Source organism: Dothidotthia symphoricarpi (genome assembly GCF_010015815.1).
Source record: "Dothidotthia symphoricarpi CBS 119687 unplaced genomic scaffold P153scaffold_24, whole genome shotgun sequence".
In the NCBI taxonomy this organism is placed as follows: Eukaryota; Fungi; Ascomycota; class Dothideomycetes; order Pleosporales; family Dothidotthiaceae; genus Dothidotthia; species Dothidotthia symphoricarpi.
In genome coordinates, this window is record NW_022985031.1 from 308,311 (window position 1) to 320,049 (window position 11,739).

General features: G+C 45.1%; 5 protein-coding genes across 5 annotated transcripts; 1 reads left to right on the forward strand and 4 right to left on the reverse strand.

The window, feature by feature from the left end:
* Positions 1 to 309: 309 nt before the first annotated feature.
* P153DRAFT_371073 (glycoside hydrolase family 16 protein) lies at positions 310 to 2,497 on the forward strand. Its single transcript, XM_033669178.1, has 2 exons — positions 310 to 1,076; positions 1,123 to 2,497. Exons 1-2 carry the CDS (start codon positions 687 to 689, stop codon positions 2,263 to 2,265), a joined length of 1,533 nt encoding a protein of 510 aa, XP_033518596.1. The 5' UTR covers positions 310 to 686; the 3' UTR covers positions 2,266 to 2,497.
* Positions 2,498 to 2,593: 96 nt separating this feature from the next.
* Positions 2,594 to 4,922, reverse strand: P153DRAFT_327213 (uncharacterized protein). Its single transcript, XM_033665323.1, has 6 exons — positions 4,789 to 4,922; positions 4,598 to 4,726; positions 4,460 to 4,538; positions 4,334 to 4,410; positions 3,955 to 4,277; positions 2,594 to 3,896 (listed from the first exon to the last, which is right to left on the reverse strand). Exons 1-6 carry the CDS (start codon positions 4,789 to 4,791, stop codon positions 2,699 to 2,701), a joined length of 1,809 nt encoding a protein of 602 aa, XP_033518597.1. The 5' UTR covers positions 4,792 to 4,922; the 3' UTR covers positions 2,594 to 2,698.
* Positions 4,923 to 5,113: 191 nt separating this feature from the next.
* On the reverse strand, positions 5,114 to 6,719 carry P153DRAFT_371075 (uncharacterized protein). The gene is made up of 3 exons (XM_033669179.1): positions 6,563 to 6,719; positions 5,455 to 6,517; positions 5,114 to 5,388 (listed from the first exon to the last, which is right to left on the reverse strand). Exons 1-2 carry the CDS (start codon positions 6,626 to 6,628, stop codon positions 5,462 to 5,464), a joined length of 1,122 nt encoding a protein of 373 aa, XP_033518598.1. The 5' UTR covers positions 6,629 to 6,719; the 3' UTR covers positions 5,114 to 5,388; positions 5,455 to 5,461.
* Positions 6,720 to 6,838: 119 nt separating this feature from the next.
* On the reverse strand, positions 6,839 to 7,840 carry P153DRAFT_411814 (uncharacterized protein). The gene is made up of 2 exons (XM_033672093.1): positions 7,130 to 7,840; positions 6,839 to 7,044 (listed from the first exon to the last, which is right to left on the reverse strand). Exon 1 carries the CDS (start codon positions 7,449 to 7,451, stop codon positions 7,134 to 7,136), a length of 318 nt encoding a protein of 105 aa, XP_033518599.1. The 5' UTR covers positions 7,452 to 7,840; the 3' UTR covers positions 6,839 to 7,044; positions 7,130 to 7,133.
* Positions 7,841 to 7,885: 45 nt separating this feature from the next.
* P153DRAFT_351044 (PLP-dependent transferase) lies at positions 7,886 to 9,635 on the reverse strand. Its single transcript, XM_033666312.1, has 4 exons — positions 9,347 to 9,635; positions 9,164 to 9,297; positions 8,704 to 9,113; positions 7,886 to 8,578 (listed from the first exon to the last, which is right to left on the reverse strand). Exons 1-4 carry the CDS (start codon positions 9,454 to 9,456, stop codon positions 8,051 to 8,053), a joined length of 1,182 nt encoding a protein of 393 aa, XP_033518600.1. The 5' UTR covers positions 9,457 to 9,635; the 3' UTR covers positions 7,886 to 8,050.
* Between the last annotated feature and the right edge of the window lie 2,104 nt (positions 9,636 to 11,739).

Here is an 11,739-nt window from a genome sequence, read left to right on the forward strand (position 1 = left end):
AAGGAGGTGCAAAATGCGTGGCCTGGCGGATCGCAATCACGAACCAAGCCATCGACGTTTCTACTTGCACTGAAATTTTGGCTCGCTGCACACTGTAACATCTCACACCATCAGCATAAGGCAAGATGCAGGGCCCGGGTGGCTTACCGCATGTCAGGCATGTCAGACATGCCAGGAACACGCCGTTGCTGATAGGTCGCCACGGCGCCTCCCCGGACGAGGCATGGCGTCTGGCTGCTCTGACACGCCCTAGTCTCCACAGACGTTTCATGAAACACACAGGGAGACCAACGAGAGACCCTCCTCGACCATTCACACCCAGCTTCAAACATGACACGGGAGGCTGTGAAAATGCGTGACGGCGGAAATTGCATGTCACCGAGTTTCTATATACTCGGGGGCCCTCGACTTGATACTCCCCAACTTGCGACGGTTTTTGCTTCGAGTTGTTCCCTTACCACACTCTCTTCACTTGCTTTCGGACGCTGGACGACCGCTCACTCATTCGGCCTCGTCAAAGCCCTGAGCTTCCATTCTTTCACTCACACAGTTGATCCCTTGTTCTCTTATTGCCCTGTTCCTTTGATTGTCAGGCTTTTTTCTCTTCTGCGAAGACTTCTTTCTCAACCCACTCCTCCCTTGCACCAGGACCATCTCATTTTTCAAGAATCAACTCACACGCCAATATGCGTTTCACAACCTATGCCGCTGCAAGCGCACTCGCAGCTCTGTCTAGTGCCCAGACCTTTACAGACTGCAACCCCATGAAGAAGACATGCCCGAACGATCCTGCCATGGCCCAGACCTGGGAGACCGATTTCAAACAAGGCAAGGACGCCATCAAAGGCTGGACGCAGACTGCCGGTAGTCTCACGTACGGTGCTGAAGGTGCCGAGTTCATTGTCAGCAAGAAAGGAGATGCTCCCACCATTGGTTCCATCGGCTATCTCCACTTTGGCTATGTCGAGGTGAAGATGAAGGCAGCGCCCGGCCAGGGTATCATCTCGTCCATCGTTCTCCAGTCAGACAATCTGGACGAAGTTGACTGGGAATGGATCGGCGGCTCTGATAGCAAGGTAAGCCGTTCACGATGAGAAGTATGAAAATCTCTAACTTGGCTAGGTTCAAATGAACTACTTTGGAAAGGGAAACACTACGACTTACGACCGCATGATTGAGGCTGAACTCGCGTCAACCCAGAACGATTTCCACACCTACGCGCTGAACTGGACAGCCGAGTCGCTGACCTGGATCATCGACAACAAGCCCATTCGCACGCTCAACTACGCTGATGCAAACGGTGGCAAGAACTTCCCGCAGACGCCGTGCAACGTTCGTCTTGGCAACTGGCCCGGCGGCGACTCTGAGAACGAGGGCACTCGTCAGTGGGCTGGCGGAAAGGTCGACTACACAAAGGCGCCCTTTACCATGGTTGTCGACTCCATCAAGGTCATTAACTACAGCCCCGGTACCGAGTACCACTGGACAGACAAGTCCGGTTCGTTCGAATCAATCCAGGTTGTCGACGCCGGCAATGCGAGCGGCGCGCCTCAGAACACTGGCGTAATCAATGCCAATGCCACTGCCATTGCCACTGCATCTGGCGCTCCTCTCGAGTCGGGTTTCAATGCCCCAACCGTGACTGCAACGCAATCAGGCAACTGCACCGAGAACCAGCAGCAAACTGCCACGCCCGTCTCTGGTGCTGTTTCCGCTTCCGGCTCCGCCCGTGTGTCTGGCCCATCGGACTTTGACTACCCCAAGGGAACACCTCAAACCTCCGGCTCGCTATCCAAGACGGCTTCTGTCCCTCAGTCTTCAGGCGGCACTTCCAACACACCCGTCGGTGGTGTGGATGGCGCTGAAGATACCCCCTGCGAGTGCGGCGGCGTCGTCACAGTCACAGTGACAGGCGCCCCTCCACCAGCGACCGAAACTCCCCTTGCCAGCTCTGTTCAGGTCCCCATCCTCAGCTCGGCGCAGCCCGTACAATCCCTCGTTACATCGGCTGTCTCGCCACCTTTTACATCGGTTGTCTCACCTCCCGTTACATCCATCGTCTCACCCCCCTTCCCGAGCAGCGGCCTTCTCACCGACACAAGCTCGCCGCCAGCCGTGCCATACCCCTCAGCTCCCACAGGCGTGCTTCCGTCCGGCAACGCGACAACATCTGCCTCGACTCCCGAGTTCACTGGAGCAGCTAGCCTCAACAAAGCTAGTGTTCTGATCAGCGCCATTGCGGGCGCTGTATTGCTCGCTTTCTAAGCATCTCAGCATTTGAATGTGCACAACGTAGTGTATGGCTTGGTAAGCCAAGCATGAGACGTTAATCTCATGCATTACAATTGGTTGATATCTAAGTTGGATATTACGACTTTTTTGGTGTCGTGACCTTAGATTTAGACAGCCGTGGAGTAGGAATACATGCTGAATTTGTCAAAACTGTGCTTTGATTGCATTCTTCTGAAAGTGAGATGTGACGACAATATATGGCGGGTTTGCTATAGTCACTCTACGTCCATGCAGGTCTTGAATGACGATAATATGTTTAATCAATTTACTCCTCATGTAGTTATGAACTTAATCAATTGTTGACACGGAACTGCAGAACGACATGTGTGTTGATCTACAAGATGAACAGCAGAATCGATCGGGTAGTAGAGTGGAATTGTTGACAAAGTCCTCAACCTGTCATACTTTACATTTGAAACTCACCCCGTCCCTTGACCAGATTCTGATCCTCATTGCCGGTAGTCCCCGAAAACCCTTTCTCCCGAATGTTTGCAAGCGCATCGAGTTGAACAGACCCTTCTTCTTCACCAGTCCGTTGCTTACCGGTCACGATGTCCAAAACCTCCCTCGTGTTCACTGTTGTTCCGTCTTGAGGAAGACGCCACGCAACATGATCATCTGGCCTGACGAGCACAACGTCGCGTTCCCACACGCTGCGCACGTGAGTTTCAGACGGGAGATGGACGCGTTTCAGTGGAATGGCAAGTTCGTCCGCGGTCTGCATGAATGACTGGGAGATGTCCCCGCTCGGGGTGAAGTCGATGATAGTATAGTTACGACCGTAGAGATCGAAGATGCTCGTTTTTCCATCGGCTAGGTAAACGTGAGGCGCTCGCGCACCAGGCCAGGTCGAGGCGACGTAATCCCGTACCGACCAGTGCGGCTCCTCGCAGTCTTTGCTCTGGATTATGACGGGGGATCCATTGTAGCGGTAACCAAGTTCCAGGCCGTGGTCTTTGTTCTCGCCATCGCGGGCCGTCACATAGGATTCAATCTTCTGTCGAAACTCCTTTCCCTCTGCGCTCGCTGCGGTCAGGATTCCAGGCCCCGTCTCGGCGACCCAACTCACATAATCGTGGTGGACGGAGACGTGCACGCCCGACCGCTCAATGTTGCGAGCGGCGACTGGTTTCCGTTCGATTTCATACGAGTCTAGCAAATACTTCCCACCATGGCCCTTGACCATGGCTGCCAGCTTCCATCCGAGATCAAAACTATCGCCGATGGCAGTGTTCATGCCGTAGCCTCCGTGGGGGACGTTTTGATGTGCTGCATCGCCTGACAGAAATATGCGTTTTCCCTCTGATGCATACTTCTCCGCGATGCAGATAGTCGGCCTCCACATGCTCTTGACGAGTATCTCGTCGATTTCAATGGGAAATGGGCCCATGGATCCACCCAGAACCGTATAAACTGCCTGTCTGGGATCAAGACGTTCCCAGTCTGTATCTAGAGGAATGGGCAGATGTACAGTCCACGTGTCCACTTCATCTTGGGATATGATAACAGCCCCTTGCGTGAAAAAGATATGCCAGAAATGACCTTGCTTGTGGAGTTTGGTGAGATCGCGCGACTTGAAGTGCACAAGGAGTGTAGCACCAGACCTATCCGGTCTTGTTAGCAGTATAAACGACGCAGAATGTTTCGAAATAATGTACTTACACTTGACCGCCAATCAGTTTCGTACCAATTGTTTTACGCACTCTGCTGCCTGCTCCGTCGCAGCCAGCTACGTACTGGCTTCGAACTGTGTGCTTTTCGCCAGTTTTCACATTGACAAGGTATGATTCGACGCAGTCATCAAGCTCTATAAGTGACTCTAACATGACGCCAAAGTGCGACTCGATGAGAGGCTCCTGCTGGATTCGAGGTTTCAGCCAAGCCTCGAAGATGGCCTGGGAGCATCTCTGGTATGGTTCGCGTGGCAATGTGCCGTCATTTTGTGCATGAATACGTTGGTCCCACTCTTTTGGAGAAGGAAGATCCTGCGAAAGCCCATCTCAGTGTCGACAAACTCAAACTCTGAATAGACTATACTAACCCACTGCGCGAGCTTCTCTCCACCTTCAGATAGACCACTGCTGAAGAGCACATTGAACGAGTACTCTTGTGGGACACCTGCGCATGTGAGTTCCGCGTCGTTGACTGGAAGGGCTTTGTGGCGAACCGATTTCTCGCAACCCTTGAGACACGTCGAGACGATTGAACAACTCCATAGTCCGGCAGTTGGTAATGTCCATTTTCGGCTACGGAGCTTGTCAACACAGCAACTTAATTGTAGAGAGCTCAACTTGTCTCCTCATACCCATTTCGTAGTGCCTTCGTTACGCTCGACCAACAAAGATTTGACACCATGTTTTGCGAGCTGTAGAGCTAGTATGAGACCCGAAGGACCTCCTCCAGCAATGAGCACAGGAATTTGGTCAGATATAGCCTAGCCAGTATATTGAGTAAGCTTATGGAACGTGCGAACAGCTGTAAACAACATATACTGACCATTTCGGCCGGTTTGATTAGAGCTTGCCGATATGAAATCGTTTGGGTTATGGTATTTAGAAGAGACAGAGTCAGGTATTTGCTTGGTTTCGCGAGCTGTTCCTAGTTTCCCATCATTGTTCTAGAAAGGGCGGGGTACGGGTTAGTGGGAAGGATTGACAAGGGCTTTCCTCACCACAACTAGCACCATGGGATACTGGTCCATCGGCATTTGCGAGCGATCTGCCGGCTTAGACAGCTACCTTACAGTAGCTTCACGTATTTCTGAGCTAAGCAGTCGTTATGACCAGGCGAAGGGACTCAACGCGTAAAAGCAGTGGCTGCAGGAGACATCGTTCTGCGATTCCGGCGCCAGATCACATATTTATCAAGAGCGCTGAGTACGGGTTTGCAAACCAACAATCACCGAAAGGAAATACCGCGACAAGACATTAACTGAGACACATCTTCTTGCGAACGAAAGCCGCAAACTGTTTCAAAGGGAACGTTTGCAATGCTATACGACGTGGTTCTAGTCCAAAACAAGTCGTCTATACAAATTAGATACCTATGTATTCCTCCAGGACGCATCCGAAGTTTCTCCAATGTAACACGGCACGACTGTGGATGAGGTATCAGTCTCGAGCTGTCTTATAGCAGAATAACATAGTTCATGCTGACACTGACCTTGGTTCTACAGAAGCTGCGAGATGCCTCTCCACCCGGAAAGAAACCAAAAATCGGAGCTGGCAAACTCCAGTATCTTGCAATACTGCTTGAACAACTGTTGCACGTCAGGGTCTGTCCTTACTCTCAACATTTCCAAGAATTCTGCATCAATCGTCGTGGGCCATGTCGTTGCTGCTCGGAACGCAGGGTGAGGAGATGATTCGATGCTGTACTGCACACTCTGACGAAGTCCCTCGGCCGCTTTGATACAGGCAATCTGATTTGGCGTTGACCCTTGGGGCGGTGAACAAGCCAATGCCTGAATGTTTATGAGAAAAGCGGATAATAGAGGTGGCGGTGACTTGGATTGATCGCTGCACGGTCGTATTATCATTGCAAATGGACCGCTTTCAATCCAGGACTCGGCGTTGTGCAGCACAAACACCATGCCGCGAAGGAGCTGGAAAATTTCGATGAGAGCGTCTAGGTCATGTGTGCTTGCATCTACAAATGCATTCATGACTACTAAGGAGGCTCCTGCAAAGAGTGCATGGCAGTTTGTCGGTCCGAGATCAGTGAGAGCTGTGTTCAAGAAGGTGAGGGCGGCCGTTTGGTGAGTAGAAGAGAGCAGTCGGAAGTGAGATGCTCTGGGAGGGTTGATATGGGCAAGATGATTTGCAGAGAACGCGAGAACACTGTGCATGAGGAACGGGTATTTAAATGCTTCCTGCGGCACAGCGTAACCCCAGATCTGTCTGGTATGTTCTGCGCCAGGCATTGTCAGATATGCATGCGCGGTGAAATGATGCATCAATTCTAGATCCTGCATCCATTGTTCGTGTGTTATTTCTGGAGTCACGGGAGCAGCTTCAGGCCGAAAGACCAATCCCGTGACTGATGGATTTGGCGATGATGTATATGCCCAATTCGTGGGTTCTGGGGTGCTCGAGGAAACTTCTCTGCTCGTCGATCTCGCCTGGGACGGCAGAACGTTCGAACGGCGACCAGATGTTGTACCACTCAAGAGACTACATTCGACGCGATATTTTGTGCATGCTCCACATGGTCGAGATTCGTCACACTGTATAAAGTAAGCGCATGGACACGAAAGAGAGAAATGCCTGACCTTCACCCGTCTCGCTTTGCACTGCACACAACCATTGCGGCTCTTTCTAGAGCCAAGGCGAGGCATGTTGCCACCTCTGACGTGCTTCGGACAGTGGGCCGTTGCTGCAGTCCTGGATTGGAGATGCGTCTCGAGTGCGAGTGCGAATACGGCGACGTGGTCGGGGTGACATTCGATCGCAGGAATGGGCCAGGTGTCGATAAACTACGCGAACGTCTGTTGCAGCCCAATAGGCTGGATGGATCCACTTGCCACATATCTCTGCACATCGCCGACCGACCAGAACAAAGCTGCTCCCAAAGCCTTCCTGCACAAACTCGAGGTACCAAATAGACGTATTTCTCTTGTCGAACGTACTTCAAATTGGGGTGACATAGCAGGTCGTGTGGCGCGTGCGCGCTTCTCCATCCTGTGGCCTACTGCATATTGTGGAATGGGTGATTGACACATGTATTAAGCACATTTGGCAAAGGAGCAACAAGTAGGTCAGAGTCTCAATAACTTACAAGAACTGTATATCCGTTGGGGCGTAAGTCAAATTTGCTACCCAGCTAACATAACTTTGGCCAAATCAAGCTCCATGCCCATTAGCGTAAACGTAACGCTTCCAAGCACTCCAACACTCGTCCCTTCTCTCAAACTCCGCGATCTCTGCAACCAAATACGCGTCTTTCTTTCCAACAAGCTGCTCGTAGATACACAAACTTGTGTCAATACGAGAGGTTACGTTCGCCGCGTTCACGATCCTAACTCCTGCGTTCGTTGTTCCCACATCAACCCAGCGCTTCTGATTGATCTCAATCTTTGCATCGCTACAAGCCGCGTGGTTCGCGGTTTGCTTTAGCTTGTCGAAGCATAGATGGTGCGTTGTCGCCGTGCGCCCGGTCATGACGCCAGACGCTGCAAGGAGGATCGTACCTGTACACACAGACTGCAGGATGCGTTTCTCATATTCACCCTGTGGCAGTAGGGAAGAAAATTGTTGTATGAAACACAACAGTTCTCGGCCTTACTTTAAAGTTGTCTTAGTATCTAGATTGTTGAGAAATCCGCACCGGGAATGAGCAGGACGCTGTAGTCCTTAATATGGACTTCAACCTCGTCGAACCGGGCATTAGGAATGTGTATAGGGGCCCCGCTCCCTGTGGCTACTGGACTACTATGCGCAAAAGTTGTGATATCGAAGTCTATGCCTCCTGAAGTTGGGAGCGTACTGTAGACCTCGCTAGGACCGCTAAAGTCGAGGATGTTGGCATTGACATATAGGTACACAACAATATTTGGAGATAAAACTTCGTGTTCGAACTAGTGCTTGATAATGACCGCGTCTGTGTGCCTGGCATTTGCTAACGAGAATTTCACAAGCTGAGGAATAGAGTTTAGGTAGTAGTAGAGTATGACATTTGGTACCCTTGTTGCAAATTGTTCAATGGACACCATACAATATCTTGAGCTGGTAATCAGGGCCAAGACACACAAATGCGCATCTTAAATCTTCGGAAGAACCTTCTCGAGCACCGATACTAAGCCCCGTATCTCCTCCTCGGTGTTGTAGTGCACCATGCTGACCCTCGTGACACCTTCTGGACCCAAGCAAAGCACCTCATCACACAACCTTTTGGAGTAGAAGTGACCCCATCTAAACCCAAAGTTCGAGATCTTTTCCGCCTCTTCTACAATTGTCTTGGAACTGATCTTTTCCACCGTAAACGATACAGTGGGCACGCGGACTGTGGAGTCAGCTGACGTGGATCCGTGGACCGTGGTGTCCGGTCGGGAGTTCAGATAATCGAGTAGGATCTTCTGAAGCTTGCCCTCATGCTCAGTGATGGCATCGATGGAACCATCGAGGTAGCTGGCAATGTATGGGATGGATTGTGTGCACTCATAGTTCGACGATGCGAACCCCAGTTTTTCTTCAAGAGTATTCCCAGGATTGAAATAGTGTGCCATAGACTTTACATGCTCTTGTGCAGAATTGCTGGCATAGAGTACAGCAATATGAGGACCATACACCTGTTCAGTCAGTAAGATATTGACCAAAAACATGCAGGGATCTTGTCAAGCAGTCGATTTCTGCCATCAGCAGTCTCCCAAATGTATGTGCTGAGCAAAATACGTTTCAGAAAGTAATTACTCACCTTGTACCACGAAAACGAGTAAAAGTCGACTCCAAAAGACTTGACATTGACATTCCGATGAGGTGCGAAGCTGACACCGTCTACGCACAGTAACGCACCAGCTTCATGCACTGCATCTGCGATTTCCCTCACGTCATGAATTGTTCCTAGAATATTAGAGACATGCGTACAAGCGACGAACTTCACTTTCTCGGAGAGGAGCGGTTTCAGATTCTTCGCTGTTAACCTCAGCCCGTCTGACCTGTCTGAAACCCACCATTTGATTTTTAGCTTGAGTCGCTCAGCCATGAATAACCACGGCTTGACGTTGGTTTCGTGCTCCATCTTCGAGAGGATAATCTCATCACCCTCGTGGAAGTCAAGTGCGTTGGCGAGGTTCATAAAAAGCTGCGTGGTGGACCCACCAAGTACTAACCTGATCGTTAGTTCGAACCTCAATCACAACAGAAGCTTTCAATACCAATCTCATCACGACCTGCGTTGATGTACTTCGCTGCAGCCTGATAGCCTTCTTCATACTTGGTGTTCGAAACCGACCCAGTTCGGTAAGAAGCTCCTAACTGAACATTTGTTTGGGACAGATATTGAGTCATTCTGCCATTGCGTAAGCTTTGTCAAGCATTCGTGATTATATTGAACTCACGAATTGATCACAACATCCAGTACCTGACTACCTCCTGCGTTGTCTAGAAAGACTTGGTCTTGCTGCAAAGCGGGAAAGCACCCTCGTGCTTTCGAGATGTCAAACGGCATAACGACGGAGGTAAGAGTATCGTGTTGCCTAAGACGCGAACTGAACAGCTTAATGTCTGGAGACAACTTCGTTTGAGAGATCAACGTTGATGTGTTGGTTATTGTTGTTCATATACCTTTCACGACAGAACGGCAGCAAGAGATGAGGGGTAATGCTCGATAAGGAAGGTGCTGGCGGGGAACAACGCGATATCAAGATTATCTACGAGAAAGCTATTACGCAATAGAAGAAAAACAAACTAAAATTAAAATTTTAAGATAGAATTTATTGAAAATAACAAGATAGCAAAGTCTTTAATATTTACTATAGCTGAATATATATAAAAGAATAATACTGAGTATTTTGTAAGTATAACTTTAAAATTAAGATTTTATAGAAAGAAATTACATTAAATAACTTAAATATTTATAAGATTAGTTAGAATATATAATAGCTAGGATATTCTTTAGCTAATCTTTTACTACTATTTTTATAACTTACTACCTATCTACTACTTCTTTATTCTCTCTATTCTATAGTATAGTATATAGAATATACAGATCTTAGGTTAGCTAAAAGCTTATTAGTTTACGTTAGTAAGTAATTATTAAATATTATACTTAAGTTTAGATTTAGAATTTTAGTTTCTTTAGACTTATACTCTATAATTATATTAGCAAAAAGCTGCTTATCTTATCTATTAGATTATAACAGATTTTTTTCTTTTTATAAAACTAATATATATTTTAACTTTAACTTAAATATATCTAGCTTTTAAAAACTTAATAGTACTATTAGTATATAAGGTTTTTGTCTTTAAAGAATTGTAATTAATGTATCTTATTACTATTATATTTTAGTTATATATAGATATTATATACTTGTTAATCTTTATAATATCTACTAATTATTATTAGGTTTTAGTGTTTTTATACTTATTATATAAGTAGATAGATAGATTACTATTAAACTATAGTTAAGTAACTTAGTATAGAAGCTAATACCTAGCCCCTGTATATTTAGTAAATATTAATAGAGATTAATAAATTATATTATTTTTATATTTTAATTCTATACGCGTTTAAATTACTTACTAGTTTTTATAATATATTAATATTAACAATAGTAGCTAACGTTAATGCTAGTTATAAGTTATTAGTCTTTAACCTTTTATTACTATTACTATTACTATTACTATTACTATTACTATTACTATTACTATTACTATTACTCTAATAGTTATTAGTCCTTATACTATTAATAGTATATATAGGTTCTATACCTACCTAATTACTTGTACTAATCTAATTTTTTAATTATAATACTTAAGATCTTTTAAAGCTTACTTAAAGCTACTCTTATTTAAGGTTAAAGTAGTATTATTATACTACTTAATAGTAAGCTACTTAAGTTAAATAAGTTAAGTATAAAAAAAAGCCTTATTAGCCTTATAAACTTATATAAGGAGGAGCTAAACCTTAACTTTATAAAGCTTTACCTTAAGATTCTTATTAAGTCTAAGGTACTACTTAATATTTAAACTACTTAAGTAGAATATATTACTATTATACTAAGTAGTTTTTTTTTTTTTTTTTACTACTTAACTAGGTCTTTAAAGATTTTCCTAGAGATATCTAAAGTACTATACTAGTACTAGTAATTACTAGCTTTAATCTTTTAAATATTAGTTTACTAGAAGAGAATAGCCTAAAATTTTCTTAATTATACTAATAGAAATATATTATTAGTTAGGTATATCTTAGTTAAAAGGAAGAATAATATTAGATAGATAAATAGATAAATAAATAAAATATTTAGATCTTACCTTTTAGGGTATATAAGATACTTATATACTAGCTTACCTATATTATTTTCGGTTTTTAGTATATTTAAACTTATAGTATAGGTAGATAGACATAATATAGTAAGAATGTAATATAATAACCTAGTATAAAAGCTAGTACTTAGCCTTATTTTATATATTAGATATTAGTAAAAGTGTAAAGTAAAGGTTATAAAGAGCTAATTAGCTATCTTTTTATAACTAGCTCTTAATATATTAATATAGATATATATTTAAGAGTATAGAAAGCTGTTAAGTAAAGTTAAGTTTAGATCTAAACCTTAAATTATATTATAACTAATAGCTAGATTAATAATACTTTTTAAAAAACAAGTACTTCTAAATATATAACTAGTACAGCTTTAGTAAACCTATAGATTAAAATATTTATATTAATAAGCTAGTATATTAATATCCTTTACACCTTAGTAGTTAAAACCTAAGTATATAAATATTATTT

What these genes read in the sequence shown, in the direction of transcription:
- P153DRAFT_351044 (XM_033666312.1), bottom strand. Translation starts at nt 9,456, where the DNA reads ATGCCGTTTGACATCTCGAAAGCACGAGGGTGCTTTCCCGCTTTGCAG. An exon ending in CGCAGGTCGTGATGAGATTG is followed by an intron (nt 9,114 to 9,163) that starts GTATTGAAAGCT and finishes CGATCAGGTTAG; the next exon opens with TACTTGGTGGGTCCACCACG. An exon ending in ACTCGTTTTCGTGGTACAAG is followed by an intron (nt 8,579 to 8,703) that starts GTGAGTAATTAC and finishes CTGACTGAACAG; the next exon opens with GTGTATGGTCCTCATATTGC.
- P153DRAFT_327213 (XM_033665323.1), bottom strand. An exon ending in ACGAAGGCACTACGAAATGG is followed by an intron (nt 4,539 to 4,597) that starts GTATGAGGAGAC and finishes CAAGCTCCGTAG; the next exon opens with CCGAAAATGGACATTACCAA. An exon ending in AAACTGATTGGCGGTCAAGT is followed by an intron (nt 3,897 to 3,954) that starts GTAAGTACATTA and finishes AAGACCGGATAG; the next exon opens with GTCTGGTGCTACACTCCTTG.
- P153DRAFT_371075 (XM_033669179.1), bottom strand. Translation starts at nt 6,628, where the DNA reads ATGCCTCGCCTTGGCTCTAGAAAGAGCCGCAATGGTTGTGTGCAGTGC. An exon ending in GCAAAGCGAGACGGGTGAAG is followed by an intron (nt 6,518 to 6,562) that starts GTCAGGCATTTC and finishes TACTTTATACAG; the next exon opens with TGTGACGAATCTCGACCATG.
- P153DRAFT_371073 (XM_033669178.1), top strand. Translation starts at nt 687, where the DNA reads ATGCGTTTCACAACCTATGCCGCTGCAAGCGCACTCGCAGCTCTGTCT. An exon ending in TCGGCGGCTCTGATAGCAAG is followed by an intron (nt 1,077 to 1,122) that starts GTAAGCCGTTCA and finishes TAACTTGGCTAG; the next exon opens with GTTCAAATGAACTACTTTGG.
- P153DRAFT_411814 (XM_033672093.1), bottom strand. Translation starts at nt 7,451, where the DNA reads ATGACCGGGCGCACGGCGACAACGCACCATCTATGCTTCGACAAGCTA.